The following is a 15,472-nucleotide window of genomic DNA, read 5'->3' as shown; positions in this document are numbered from 1 at the left end:
ATAACGTTACGTGGTGGTGGGTGGGAGCAGTGGCGTTTTCCTAACCTCAATCTACCTGTGCAATGGACTTAAATTTAAGGAATTGGTCTGCAAGAATACATAGAATAACTGAATTTTGATAAGAATAAAAAATTGTGATAATATTATTTACAATTTGGGCTGTAAATCTATCATAATTTTCATTTTTTAAATCAGTGCACGAGTAAAAAGTTAGGTAACGCGACGCCACTTTTTGGGGGTTAAAAATGGTTAACTGAAGTTCTTTAGGGGTGATTCAAGTATGACGTCCACTAATTTTTGAGATTTCTAGACCCCCCCTCCCCCCTCTGTCTCGCTTTTTGGTATACCTAGTATATGCACTGTCACAAAATCTTAGACCCCCTCCCCCCCTAAAACCTGTGACATCATTGTTGAACGACCCCTTATTGAAATTCTTTAAGGCACCCTCACACCTCGGGAATTTGTACCGCAGACTTTTTTTTCAATGTATTTTTACATAAGCCCGGCCCGACCCCATTTAAAATACACGGAGACCAAAATCCGGATCTATCTAGAGAGTTTAGGTTGTGGGTTCGAGTTTTATCCAAGACATGTGGATTCTTTTTAGCAAATTTCATATCAATTTGTCCATTTCGAAACATGTGCTGTGCATATGCACAGCCAAGATATTCAACAAAAAAATATTTTCGTGTAGCCTAGTTGCCGAATAACATGGAGTTAATTGAGTACATTAAATTTTAGTTTTTGATTTCATGAGGCTTGTCCTTTAACCTGGTTTGGTGTTTAGGCGATGGTGAAGAAATCGTTCGTTAGACGATTATCATTTTGGATATTCTTTCATTATCTAAAATAGTTGTGATACATTTGATGTAATTTGTCAGCACACATCAAAAACTTTAATAGCTAATGCATCTATGTATACAATTAATTTTATAACTTATTTACGTAAACTTATATGTTTTAAAATAAATAAAATGGCCTGCCGCTATATTCTGAGACTCTATTGAATATCACTATCTATAACACACTTTGCACTTACAATATAAAACATTTCCCATGGTAGCGTATGAAAATAATATCATTACTTGGCTAGTTTGTAGTGCTTTTTTCGAGCATTGAACAATACACTTAAATGACAGAGATACTTAACCAATCGGAAGATCGAGCTCAGCACCAGTAGAATACCTCCGACTAGGTACAGTTTGATAACCGTTGTTTCCACAGGCATCATGCAGCGAGATACTGCGTGACCAGTTTGAGATATTTTCGCCTAAAGATAAAGAATTTATCTTCATCAAATAAACCATAGAAAACAGAATGCCTTCTTACCAATATAAAGCTGGGATCATTTTTGTTTCGCCAGCTGAACGATGGCAGCGTGTACTCTTCAATGCCCAACCGGTTTCTCTCCACGAAGCAATAATGGTGCGAATGGCCACTGAAAGCCAACCGAGGGTTCAACAATTCACCGATCAAATCGGTCGATTCTTTCGAAATTACCTCCCATCGCTCCCGGAATGGTTCCACCTGTGGGGCATCGTGTTCCTTGCAATCCTTGTCCGAATCGCGATACGTTGGAAAGTGCTGCATCACTATGGGCCGGCTGTACTCCTCCAGCTTGGGCACTCCACTGCATTGGCCAACGCCACGGCCACACTTGAAAATGGCCGACACGTGCCGAATTTCCTTCTCGGCCGTTTCGCACAGCTGGCACCCGTCGCCCTCCATGGCGATCGAATTGATCAGCACGAAATTCACTCCGCGGATGCTGGTCAACGTTACGCCGGTGTTGTTGAACGTCTTTTCGAACCGATGTACCAAATACGGATGGGTGGCGTAGTGGAATCCGATGTCATGGTTTCCCACGATGCTGTACAATCCTGTGCCTCGGGGTGTGTGGAACAGTTTTCTGAAGCGATCGACGTACAAGTCGAATTCCTTCTGGTTTACCCAGTTGCCTATATTTTACAAAAATTTAAAAAAAAAATCAAAATCCACTGAGGTTGTTTCCAGTTTGAATTGAGCAAGGCAAAAACTACATCGGGATGTACACCTAGCCCAATGAACAGACATCTGAATTTATTAATTGCTCCACCAGAAAAGAGTGACTTAATATGTCTAAGAAGTAGCTACAATTAAAATTAATTATTTATTATTTCTCAATCTAAAGAATGCTGTGAGTTATTTGGGTAAAGAAATACAAATCAAAAATAGGTTCAAAGCAAGGATACAAACTCTTGTCGTATCTGACGATAAGATGTACTTTTAGGAAAAATTGAGTTTTCCATTCTCGTGTGGTCTAGGTAACTAACTGGTTTCTAGGGCTATTATCTCGCTATTCGATTCTTCAAAAGAATTTATAGTTTAATGCTCATCTATGAAACGATCGAAATGAATCTTCAACCAAATTCACTAAACTATGCAATACTTACACACGAACTTGAATTAATACTGGACGGTAAGTGGCTTATTCTTGAGTAAACTCCAATTTGTTCATCATTATTACCTTCATCGAATATATCTCCCAGGATGAAAACAGCTTCCGGGCGGAACAAGGTCATGGCCGACTGGAAAACTCGATGCATTTGCCACTCCCGGCGGAGCTTGTCGAACCAGTGCCCATGAATCGGTCCCAAAAGGTGGGTATCCGCCAGCAGCATCACCTTAACCGGTTCTTGGCCATCTACGGACCGTGATTTCCCAGGCCATTGACACTAGAAGTATTTTGATTTTTATGATTACTAATTTATTGTCGCTCCCATACAAGCTGCTACAAGCAGAACCACTCGACATACCTGAATCAGTACCAGATAATAGATAATAAACTCGTTGAACACAAACAAGCAAGTGGCTCCGATAAGCGTGCGAAACAGCAGGTTCCGAAGCCGCATGACGTCGATGGCGATGGCTCCGACAGGGCTCGTTATCAATTTTAGTTTCTGTTCTACTGATAAGATAAATAGATGGTGGAAGTGAACACACAAAAAGATAACAACATAAACATTATTATTCTAGTACAGCATCTATACGGAATAAAAAGGTGAAAAAGAAAAAGAACAAAAAAAACCCTATACTCCATTGCACAATGACGTCACACACGACTTTTGACAGGTACTGGTCCTGTTGTTTACAGACGACTTTATTTTAATTTTGAGATATTTCTATCATTCTTTGGATTTTCTGATCGTTAATTACCTAAACTTATCGATAATTACCAATATTTGAATGCGGAATGTACGGAATGTCTTCAACATCGTGAAATATGCAAATTTAATTTGGATCAAAAAAAATCTAAGTCCGAGACGTAAACAACAGGACCAGCACCTGTCAAAATAGTGAGGTTAGGTTTGCCGCGCGCAATGACCTATTTCAGTCCTTCAGAATCATTTTCCCATGAAAAATCCTCCCGACTAAACGGTTCTCGTCGGTAGGATCGACAGATGTTATTTCCGACGAATTTAGGGTCTGTTCAAATATTACGTAACGCGGAAAACGTTGTTTTTAGGAACCCCCCACCCCCTCGTAACAATCTGTAACCAAATTTAGAACTACCCCCACCCCCATGCGTAACGCGTAACAAATACATTTTTTTGAAAAAATCTTGTTTTTGATAGAATTTGAACCACGATACAATAAATTATTATTTTTGGTGTATTTTATGCTATTTTGAAGACAATAACTATTTTTTGAAAAATTTAAATATTTTTTTCTCATTGTTACGCGTAACAATTTATTGAAGGACCTCCACCCCCTATACAGTAGACGTTCGATAACTGCAAGTCATTTAACTGCAATGCTTTTTAACTGCAATTCGATAGTTGCAACAGTTTTGCAGTTATCGGACCGCTAAACTTCAAACTGATGTCAGACTCAATGACAGCTGCATTGCGCTGCACATTTAGATGCACTTTTATTGCACCTGACGTCGATTGACAACCGTTTGACGTCTAGAATGCGTTGCAGTTATCGAACGGCATTCGTTAACTGCAAAGTAAACATTTTGCAGTTATCGAACGGCTACTGTATTTTGCGTAACAAATCGTAACAAAAATAAAACAACCCCCCACCCCCTATTGCGTTACGTAATATTTGAACAGACCCTTATAGATATTTATATAGAATTATGTATAACTAGTTTATTTGTGGACGCAGTAGCGCCCGTGGTAAGTGTTTTTTTTTTCAAGTAAAAATTTTCAACGTCCGTTGTCTGTGATTTTTTTTCATCAAATGATGTGTCTGGTTGTCTAAGGTTGTCACTGGTTTTGTTTTCTGCATCTGATAGTAAAAAAGAATTGAAGTGCCGAATATTTTATTTTTTGTGAGAATTTCCCCGCATGTTGCGTCTAGTTGTCTAGTCACCGGACAGACAAACAGGGCTATTATATTTATGATTTTGTCTAGCCAATATATTGTCTAGAAAACAAATTGGTTCTTCAGAATGATTTTCATTTTTTGCAGTTTTGTAATAACATGTTTCCTATTAGTTAAGTAACACAGCTACTTTATTTTACCGGAGTCGGTAGCGGGCAGCAGGGACTATTGTGTATCCGGAATAAATTTATACCGCTTTTTATACCGAAGTTGGATTTTTCTCCAGATACAGGCCACTTTCCCAACTTCGGAAGTAGTGCGCTGGATTCACCTAAAGATGCGCTAAGCAACGCATCAATTAGTTTGACAAATAAAACTTCGGAAGAAAGTTCGGTTCGGAAGTCCCGACTTCCGAATTCTAACTTGGTGCTACGCCGACAATATGTCCAAGGGCTTGATGATCCCTTCCCCAGGCCATCTGCGAGTTGTGGTGCCTGCCTAGAATGTGATGGGGTTTGACAGTGGGCTCTGCTAAATTTCTATAAAAAGCTGCATGTATCCGCAAGTAGGCTCCACCAAAGCGACCGTGTGCCGCTCAAAGCACACAAGCTCAAGTCCTGGTGTTAGGTGGGACGCGAAACAGCCCTCCGACGAAACGGGAGGTTTGCGCAGGCCCAATAAGCCACCTTTGAAAACAACCATTACGAACGACATAGAAGATAATACGACTCGATACAATCGGCAACGACCTAGGCGACGAGTAGAGGATCACGATTGGAAGCTTGGAACATGGAACTGCAAGTCGCTATAGGCAACTTCGACGTCGTAGCGCTGCAGGAGATCTGCTGGACAGGACAGAAAGCATTGGCGTAACTAACGAAAAATTCTAGGGGGAGGGCTAATTTTTGACGTAGGATTACGTTCTTTGCGAAGATAGGGAGGTAATTCTGCATACAGTCGGGATTTCCTGGTTTGGATCTCAATACTTGAGTCACTTTTTAGTTGGGCCTCCGCTGGTTGGGCAATGGCCCAACTAAAAAGCAACCGCACGTCAAAATTCAATTTAAACACGGAAAACGGGATTGGGCGTCACTGGACATCATTTGCGATGTTCAAGTCGAAATACACGTGTTCAAATGGCTGTCAGTTGACCCAACTAAAAAACCGAATTCGTTAGTTAGGGTATTCGTTAGGCGACTGTATTCAAATTTGAGACCTTCACTAAAGTACCGATTTTCGAGATTTTCGATCGATTCGATCGATCGACGAACTCTTTAAGATTTTCCCATACTATTAAATACAATGGATTAGAATGCGCTGGCCGTCGCCGAAAGTAGCAGTACTCAAGAGAAATATCCACGTAATGCTCAGACTATCGTTTCGCTTCTATCACACACTTAAAATAAATCGCCGAATTCGGTAAAATTTTACCGAAATCTCAACAGCAGAACTGTTCGGTAAATAAGTTTACTGATTTTCGGTGATTTTGACAGTTGAACAATGGAAAATATTACAAAAAATCTGTAAAATAATTACCGAACAGTTCTGCTGTTGAGATTTCGGTAAAATTTACCGAATACGGTGAAATGAGTTAACTGTGCAGTGATTAGAAAAGCGCTTTGTGAAAGAAAAAAATGTTCTTCTTAGGCGTCGATTGTGGTTTCGGAATATCAGTGGCGTCTTAGCGGAAAATCATCGATTGGCCGTTGGTTAGCAGCAGCAGTGAATTTTTAACGCAAAGTTCGGATTAACGTTTGATTGCTGTGAGTGATTCGAAAGACGCATTGTGGATTGAAAATCAACTCTTTTCAGGACCAGCATTTTATGAAAAGAAAGGGTTGATAGCAAACAATGGCGTCGGTTGCATTCCCGCGGTACTGAGGGAAGTTTCCGTCAGTATCAGAATCACAAATGCTCGTCGGAGAGCAACGCTGCAGAAAATTTGGCGTCAGTAGCAGTCAAGTGATATCATTGGCGTAACTACCTCCGATGCCTAGGGGGGGCTATAGCCCCTTTATATTTTTTCTCGAAATTGACCCTCTTTTTGAAAATTCTCGAACATTTTAACATCTCATCAAGTTATCAGTGACAAATGTGACAAATGTGACAAATGCAGTCCAACCACCTAAGGTAATTGCGGATCCATCACACCCATTCAGTGTGCACGTGTGAGCAACAACTCACAGTCTATGTTTAATTGCGCTCGACTAGCGTCAGGCAGCGGATATATTTGCATACTTCATAAATATTCTATCTATCTCAAATGAAAAAAAAATAGTGCAACTTTCCATGGATTCCGCCGAGAATCTTCCAAGTATTCTGATGAGAATCCTTTAGTGAACCTGACTGGAATGTTCCAGGGACACCGACGGGAATCTCTAAATATTTCGACATGAATCCTTCAAGAATACCGATGGGAGCCTCCAGGGATCATGAAGGGAATCCACCAGAGATTTCGGAGGGAATGTTTCAGGAATTCCAACGGAAAAATTTCAAGGATTCCGACGAGAATGTACCAGGGATCCTTCACCCTCCAGGAATTTCGACGGGAATATTTCAGGAATTTGAAGGGGAATATTCCAGGGATTTCGTCGAAAACTTTCCAGGAATTCCAATATGATGGTTCCAGGTATTTCATGAGCAATGTTCCAGGGATGAAGACGCATATCGTCGAAGGATTCCGAAGCAATCCGTCGAAGGACTTCGAAGCAAATCGTCGAGCGACTCCGAATTAATCCTTTAGTTATTTCGAAAAGAATCCTCCAGCGATCCCGAAGGGAATCCTCCAAGGATGTTGAAGCAAATCGTTGAGGGATTCCGATGCAAATCATCAAAGGATTTCGAAGCAAATCGTCGAATGATTAAAAAAAATCGTTAAGGGACTCTGAACAAAATCTTGAGAAATTCTGAAGCAAACCGTCGATGTATTCCGAAACGAAACGTCGAATGATTCTGAAGCAATTCTTCGCGGGATTCTGAAGCTAATCGTCAGCCGGATTCCTTATCGTCTAGAGATCCCAACGCAGATCATTTGCAAAACGCCGAGAGACTCCGAATTAAATCTTCAAAGGATTACGAAGCAAATCGCCGAAGGATTCTGATTTGTCAAGGAATTCCTAAACCAATCTTAAAACGAATCTGAAGATATTCCGGAGCAAATCAACGAGAGATTCTAAAGCAAATCCTCCCAAGGGTATTACTTAACAATACTGGAAAGAATCCAGTAGGAATTCTTCTGGATTACGATTGGAATACTTCGATAAATCCGAAAAGAATTCTTTAGAGATTGGAGTGAGAATTTTGCTCGGATCCTGATGAGAATCCTTCTCAGATGCTGATGGAAATCTTTCTCAGAACTCAGAAACAAGCTAATTTTTCTTCCACTCATTTCATTAAGTACACACTTAAAATAAATCGCCGAATTCGGTAAAATTTTACCGAAATGTCAATAGCAGAACTGTTCGGTAAATAATTTTAATGATTTTCGGTGATTTTGACAGTTGAACAATGGAAAAAATTACAAAAAAATTGTAAAATAATTACCGAACAGTTCTGCTGTTGAGATTTCGGTAAAATTTACCGAATACTGTGAAATGAGTTAAGTGTGTGTAAATATGAGAGATAACTCTTTAGTCTTCAAACTTTTTCGGTAATTCATTATGCTATATGTTGAAAACTGATATCACTGCTAACTAACTTATCAAATCCTAGGGGGGGGGGCTAATTTTTTTCTAGGGAGGGCTAAGCCCCCCCTTATTTACGCCAATGAGTGATATTTTCTTTCAAAATTCAGATTTTATTTCTGTTTCTAATTGGAAATAATTATTGACAACAAATCGTTTTTTTTCAGATACACTAGAGGAGGTTGAGCCGAGACGAACATACTTCAAAGTGCAAATCATAGTTGCTTGGTGACGCTGCAGAAGTTATTTCTCCATGGATGGCAAATCATCTGACGTTGATGTCAGAGTAGACAAAAGAAATTTTCTTTCAAAATTCTGATTTTGCCTGTGATTGGAAAGGCGCATTGTCGGTTCGTCTCAGAACCACATTTCACGGGAGGTTGAGTGTGAGTGACGAACTGTCGTCAGATTCCAGAAAAACTTTATGCGATTAGAAAGACATATGAGCTTACCCAACAAGCATTGGAATCTGATAAAGAGCCTATTTCGCCACAATTTGGCTTGTTCAGCTAAAAAACTAGCTTATCCAACTTAACTTGTTTGTTGGGTAGTAAGACGCCTGTGAAGTTCAAGATTTTGCCTTTCTGGAATCTCTTAATTGATTTTCTGAAAATAGCAGAAAAATCCCCCAAATTACCATTCAAAGCTACAGGAAGAAATGCTTTCAAAATATCTGGAACGATACAGATATATGATACGTACCCAAGTAACCGTAAGCATTATGCCACAGCCTGCTAATGGCCCTTTAATGGCATTTCAACTGCTTAAAAGCTAAATAATAGCATTCTTCAAGCATACAAGTCATATATAAGCATTGCTAATGCTTTGAAGCATAAACAAATGTGGCATTATTATTAGCATTATATTTGTCTACAATGCTCATTCAATGCTTGGTTTAATGCATTGAAACACCGAGCAATTTTAATGCATATTTGCTCTAAATCAGCTTCAGGAATGCTAGCATCCAATCTATTTATAGATATTTAAAAACTAGTTCAAGTCATACACGACAGCCATTGGACAAATTTTTTTAATATTTTATATAAACCTAAATCAATCCACCTAGTTTTTGTAATGCATTTTTTGCTCATTATAGAAGGCAATTAAAAAGCACATATAAAAGTACAAAGAAGCATTTATGGATATAGGTTATTTCTGTCGTACAACTTTGGGTTTAGTACTGACCATTCATTGTATGAAGAAGTAAAAACATATATTTATCCATTCCCGGAGTTATTAAAATTTGATTTATTGAATAAGGTACACATAATTTATCTTAAATACTCATGTCTTCAAGTCATGTCGATGGTTCTCACTTCTTCGATAGACTCTTTAGGTCCTCCCTTCCAGTTGCATAGGAACCAACGTCGGCTCCTGATGTGGTCGATTGGTAGAACAGACGGTCTCATTATTTTATAACTCATATACTAATTTTAAGCAGGATTCGTCCATACGAAACTATTCATATGATGATCGCCAGAATACGTTGTACCCGGTGTGGTCTGGATTCCATTTCCTTGATGCGCTGCGCAGCTGGACAATCTTTTATCATGGCCTGTTCACCCATGTCATTGTCTGTAGAAGAGCAAAACATATTTTCAACGTTTCAAATACCTATTCTAATGTTTAGTTGAAGCTTACACAATTGGAGTTATTCCGCTGTTTTACTCCGGTAGCCAATCAGCACTTTCGTGCCCATTTGAATGGTAGGACACTTTCTTTTAATGAAAAACACCAACCGAACACTTCACTGGGCTCACAACCATCATAGCTCCCAGATCATAATAACTTCTCAACAATCCAGTTTCTTATCCATTTTCAACGAACCTCCGAAATGCTCGCCGCGAAGGAACAATTGAACGTCCATGAAACCTATCAGGGCACCTATAATAAAAAACATATTCTCACCACAAATGTTTTATTTCATATTGAATAACTTACCGATCACGCGAAGTTTATTGAAAAACTACAAACATTTAGAAACTTATCGGAAGAGTTTTAAATTCGATGTGGAATCAAGATCGTTTGTTTGGTTTAAAAAATACATTTGACATTTCACCTATCGGTGTTTATTACAAAGTTGCCAGTTTCACTGTAGATACAAATTTGAAATTATCATTTTTATTTATCAATATTAAAATAATTTACAATAATTACGCACGATGTAATTAAAGCTTTTTCATAAGATCCTTGTAGGTGCAGTGTATCAATATACGTATCAAAACTGAGGGAAGAGGTTTCTATTACCGTACGAATATAAAGAGTTCATGCTATAACATTTCTGATAAGAATTTATTTGTTGAGCGTAACATACTGGCAACACAGCTGAATCGAGATTGAAGTCAAATGAACTTAGTTAAATTGGTCACATTTCATTGGATACTTATATATCCCGTATGGCCCTGGCAGTAAAGGAGCACACCCACGATGATCAAGGAGACAACGTCAGTTCGAGACCCGGAGAAGTTATAATCTGTTAGTTCATAAGCGACATTTAAGGATATTATTAAGTATGAAGAATAATAAAAAAGCTTACAGTTTTTATTTTGATTAATCATTTGCATCAATAATTCATCAACTCACTTTTTTATATAATTCAATCTAAAAATAGCCATGGGAACCAGAACCAGATCTCCCAAAGATCTACTTTTCAAAAGCATCAGCAGTGCTAAAAACGGGCTGTGAAATGTGACAGGATTATCATTGCACTACAACAGCATTAGAAGGGCTATATGCGTGCTTTCATTATACAGCATCTTATTGGCACGCTATTTCGCCTTTTGCAGCATCAAATGAGCATTATAATAGCACTCAGAGCTAGTCAGCTTTAAAAGACTGCATTAGAGACGTATATAATGCTGTGTTCATGCTATTTTGTAATGCTTATGGTTACTTGGGTAGTATTTGGCTCTCACTCTTCGGAAGGAATCTTTTGATAACTCTTTCAGAAAGGCCATGCATCTTTAATTGAAATCTTCACAATTCACACACTGAGATCAAACTACCATTATATTTTATATGCGCGAATCACATAAAATAGATTCGACTGACTTCATTGCGAATTTATGTGCAGCATTCATAATTTATTAATCATCAACGATATTTAATACTTAATCATATACAATATATTGCCGATTTCACCAATTTGAAGAGTTATGTGTAGATTGTGATTTGCCCGCTTCTTTTTCTCACACTCACTCTCATTTCGGGTTGATCGATTTTTGTTACTGAAATTTACCCAAATATAATCCATTACTCGTTAGTCACATGTAAGCGTGTACACTAAATCGATTCCCGCCAAGATTTGACGTCTTTTTGTTTTCAGATTGAGCACTCACACACAAATATTATACACGGAAAATCAAAGTTTTTTGAGTGTATTGAGTGTGAGAAAAAGATAACTGTGAGAAAAAAAATCTCGCAGAACTCTTATAAAGTGCAAAAAGCGCAATAAAAGTAATTTATTTATATTCTACTGGACCTAACAATGAATTTTATGTGCAATGATCCATAGTTAAGAACTATTAATACTAGCATATAAAATTCAAGAGCGAACAATAAATACAATACTTTCTTTCTTTACAACATGGTGGACTGTTGGCTGTACGCTGGAATATTCTTCTCGCTACTAAATAATGTAAGTAAAATCAATTTGTTAAACAGAATTCCTTCTCATAAATTTTCTTTTCCAGATCCGTACGATTTCCTGCCATTGATGTGTGCATGAACGAAGAGCCGCGACGCATCGTAAACGCGGAAAAATTTCCGCTGTGCCAGCGAGTGTGCGGGTGTGTGCCAGAAATTTTCACCAGCAGATCGACAACAGTCGCCGGCGGCGGAAAAGAGTTGTTTCGTCATCAATAGCGGGGAATTATTCATTACCGTTTTTCGCCATAACTTCCGTAGTAACTTTGCAGGTGGTGATTGATTATGTATTTTATAGCAATAATAGTTGATGGCGTTCATTTTGTTTCTAAATTATATTATTTTGCAGGTGTTGTGAACAGGTGAGCCATGAGTGGCGCATACACAAACTACGTAAGCAGGAGCTCAACCCAAGCTTACGGACCATCAAACTTCTCAAGGTGGCAAATACAAAACGCGTTGCGAGGCGCGGGTGCGGATCGAAAATGTCTATTTGCAAATTAAACCTGTCGACGAAGGCAAGCAACTTTTGTTACTGTTTGGAACTGTTGCTATTGCCAATATCTGAAAACGGTTTGCATAGCAAATAACTTTGAGCATCGCAATCATAATGCGTTTTCTATGAGACAATAAACAATATCAAATAAAAATATATTATGTTGGTTTTATTCAAATTAGATTTTATGATTCGAACAAAACTAGAAATATTCCATTTGGTTTATGAAGCAGGCCACACGAATAACATTTGCAGCTGCATTTAAAATATAATGGGAAGCCAATGAAATCCTATTGTATGTGCATTTATTTTACGGGTGCGCTGCACATAAAATCAATCAGTTCCTAAATTTCAAGTTTTATGTGCAAGACCAATAAAAATTATTTGCAAAGCTTGATTGCAAAAATATATGTGCGTTGCACATATTATTTAGATGGGAAATAAGCTCAGTGCACTTCATTCTGATTACCGAGCCCGGTTGTCAAATTACCGATTTCTCAACAGCTGAGCTTTCGGTGCCTACCGACTCGGTGACTCAGTAGAATAGTTCAAACATTTACCGAGGTCTCGGTTTTACATCCCCGCTAGCAAAATGTCAATGGACCAATCAATAAGCAAAAACAGTCGCTATGAAATGAGCAGATTGCGCCACCGTAGACATGTTCTGTCAAACACACATGAATAGAAATATGCGTATACAGTGCCGCCGTTGTTTTGATGCGGTGAGTGCAAAATGAGTTACCTTGATTGATCCATTATAACCGAGTTGATCGGTAACGCACTACTGAGCACTCGGTACGAAATTCTGAGGGATTCTGCAAAAAATAGTGCAGGCACCGGTAATAAAAGAACCGATTTAATAGTAATCAGATATGTGATGAAGAGAAAAAAACAATTATGCTTAGAATATTTTTTCATAATGTTTATTATTTGGTTTCATAAAAATAAAAATACATAATAAGTGTAGTTCAAATAATTATTGCTTCGAACTTTTGAATCTAGCAAAAAATAGCGGCTACGGTCGAGGTTACGGCCATGGATACGGCAAAGCCTGATGATTTTCCTGGAAATTAATTAATACAATTGTAATATCAAACTAACATGCCAAAATCACCTGGCCCATATTAGCAGTAATTATTTATGTTGACTTACCGTAGATTAATTCTTTACTTCTAAATGTCTGATTTGTGAGAAAAAATATGGCGTCTCATCAAACGGCACGTGCGGTCTTAAACTGAGAGCTCGGTACTCATTCTACTGGGTGCTCAGTAAAGTTCAATGATTTTTACTGAGTCATCGGTTTGTTTTTGACAAGTGCAAAACATTTTCTTGCAACTGAGTTGATCGGTAATTTATACTACCGAAACCCAGTATTTTATTTTAAACTACTGAGACATCGGTGAAATATATTACAGAAGTCAGTAAATTAATTTAAATTAACTGAGCTCTCAGTTAAAATTTCCTTTTACCGAATAACCTCAGTAAAAAATATTACCGAGCTGAAGTTCTCGATTTAAGTGTGAATGCAATGACGTGTGAACACAGAGAACAGACATGGAGGCTCGAACAAAATTTCTTGCAAAACATGTGTAAAAAACAAACCGAACCTCAACGCCATCGACGTCGACATTGCAACTCACAATCTGATTTTGACAACACGATGGCGCTGGCATGCTCTTGCATGCATAACAACACTAGCGCACAGTGGTAATTTTAAAATGAACAGTAAAAAGCTGAGACGAGACCTGCAAAGAGGAAAAAATGTAACTTCAGCTGCTGCCAGTCAACTGCTGTCACGAACTGTCAGGTGCAACCAGCAGCTTTTTGAGTGAAAGTATTGGTATCCCAAATAAAATATTCCACATCATTTTTGTTTTACCAAGACTTTTTTACTTAACGAGTATTCCAAACCTTCCGTTCAGCTTGTTAATAATCAGTAATAAAGCTGAGTTTTGTTCCCGGTATAAAAATCCTTATGAAAATGAATTAACTATTTCGTGAATTGGATACACTTTTATTGTGCTCAGAAGGGTCCACCTGGGGCTTAGGTGAAACAGTCAAGTAAACAGTTGAAACTCGATGGTCAACTGTGATGAAAAGAAGAACAAGTGTCAAAACAAGAGAAAAGAAGCAGCGTCTTTGCAGGTCTCGTCTCAGGTAAAAAGTTATCACAACATGGCGAGTGGAGCTTCAACGTCTGTTCTCTGTGGTGTGAATGCTATATAATGACCCTACACTGAGAGCAGCTTTACAGTTAAAATTACCATTTTGTAGGGTTAAATTAAATACACAACGCCACTAGATTTGTGCAGACTACATGCCACGTTTGTATCAACTTAAATAAGTTTTTGTTTTTACCATGGCCTCAAAAGCAATTACAGCAGGGAAAATTACCATGCTTCATATTTATTTCAACTATAACTCATTTTTAAAAGAGACATGGTTAATTGTTTACAATAAAAATAACTTGAAGTCGTTTGAACTAATTTGGGATGGTATATACGAAATAATGTTTGAATTCAGCCACATAATAATTAGTTTATTTGCATTCAGTTTTTTAGTCACAACTTGCATTTTATTGATCGGAGGGGAATGACACAAGTTTTTTTTGTTCCGATCCGAAGATTCCAAAAAAATACGGCATAATCCGGAAGCAAAAACGTTTTTCACTTAATTTCTGGAAGAAGTAACGGCAACTTCACCGGCAAAGTACCGCCACCAGGAACTAACGCAGGCAGGGTCAGATTTTGGTGATGCTTATGTCCTTCTCAACCTTGGCAAATTGGTCGGGATTGTCAATTCTCTGTTGAAAACAGCGACATCGTCATCGATGAGAAGCAAATTTGTTTTCGGGAAGCTCAATCTGTAATCAAGTCCAAAATGAAAACAATATAGTTTTCATCACTTTATAAATACTTACCATTGATTTAGCACAAACCTAGTTAGTGTTTCCAGGATATTTAGAATATGAGATTCATTATTTCGCGCATTATTAATAAACAAACTGTCGCTTATTTTGAACATGCGCGTGGTAAAATTAACAACAGTGATGTTATTTTGTCAAAATAATCATTTATCATGACAACATTTAGAAATAGTAATTTTGAATAGAATATCATGGTTAAAACTATCCCGCATAATCATGGACCATACGTAGACCACATCTGTTATAATTGAAGAGAATAAGTGTGATTGTAGCGATGGTCTCACTAATAGTAGTTAACTATAAATGGACAGTCCCATATACTATTTCAACAGCAGCTCAGATGGTAAACGGCCAAACGACCATATGAGTAATAGGCGGTTAAGTATAATTAACATTTAAATCAGGTCGTTT

General features: G+C 38.0%; 1 protein-coding gene and 2 long non-coding RNA genes across 4 annotated transcripts; 1 reads left to right on the top strand and 2 right to left on the bottom strand.

The window, feature by feature from the left end:
- Positions 1–863: 863 nt before the first annotated feature.
- On the bottom strand, positions 864–3,001 carry LOC134204181 (metallophosphoesterase 1 homolog). The gene is made up of 4 exons (XM_062679006.1): positions 2,796–3,001; positions 2,507–2,714; positions 1,330–1,958; positions 864–1,270 (listed from the first exon to the last, which is right to left on the bottom strand). The coding sequence occupies exons 1-4, from the start codon at positions 2,889–2,891 to the stop codon at positions 1,082–1,084; spliced, it is 1,122 nt and encodes a 373-aa protein (XP_062534990.1). The 5' UTR covers positions 2,892–3,001; the 3' UTR covers positions 864–1,081.
- Positions 3,002–9,225: 6,224 nt separating this feature from the next.
- LOC134204179 (uncharacterized) lies at positions 9,226–10,079 on the bottom strand. Its single transcript, XR_009977792.1, has 3 exons — positions 9,936–10,079; positions 9,636–9,878; positions 9,226–9,569 (listed from the first exon to the last, which is right to left on the bottom strand). It is a non-coding gene; the product is annotated as an uncharacterized LOC134204179 (long non-coding RNA).
- Positions 10,080–11,390: 1,311 nt separating this feature from the next.
- LOC134204180 (uncharacterized) lies at positions 11,391–12,323 on the top strand. 2 transcript variants are annotated; one of them, XR_009977794.1, is made up of 3 exons: positions 11,391–11,631; positions 11,687–11,911; positions 11,989–12,323. It is a non-coding gene; the product is annotated as an uncharacterized LOC134204180 (long non-coding RNA). The 2 variants fall into 2 exon arrangements; XR_009977793.1 differs by having other exon boundaries at positions 11,687–11,926.
- Positions 12,324–15,472: the final 3,149 nt, after the last annotated feature.

This window comes from Armigeres subalbatus, unplaced genomic scaffold (assembly GCF_024139115.2).
Source record: "Armigeres subalbatus isolate Guangzhou_Male unplaced genomic scaffold, GZ_Asu_2 Contig435, whole genome shotgun sequence".
NCBI lineage: Eukaryota > Metazoa > Arthropoda > Insecta > Diptera > Culicidae > Armigeres > Armigeres subalbatus.
This window is presented reverse-complemented; position numbering and strand designations above follow the sequence as displayed.

Bases quoted from the DNA above. Each gene is read 5' to 3' on its own strand.
- LOC134204181 (XM_062679006.1), bottom strand. From the start codon at position 2,891: ATGCGGCTTCGGAACCTGCTGTTTCGCACGCTTATCGGAGCCACTTGC. The intron at 2,715-2,795 runs GTATGTCGAGTG...AAATACTTCTAG, and splicing joins ATTATCTGGTACTGATTCAG to TGTCAATGGCCTGGGAAATC. The intron at 1,271-1,329 runs GTAAGAAGGCAT...CTTTATCTTTAG, and splicing joins ATGATCCCAGCTTTATATTG to GCGAAAATATCTCAAACTGG.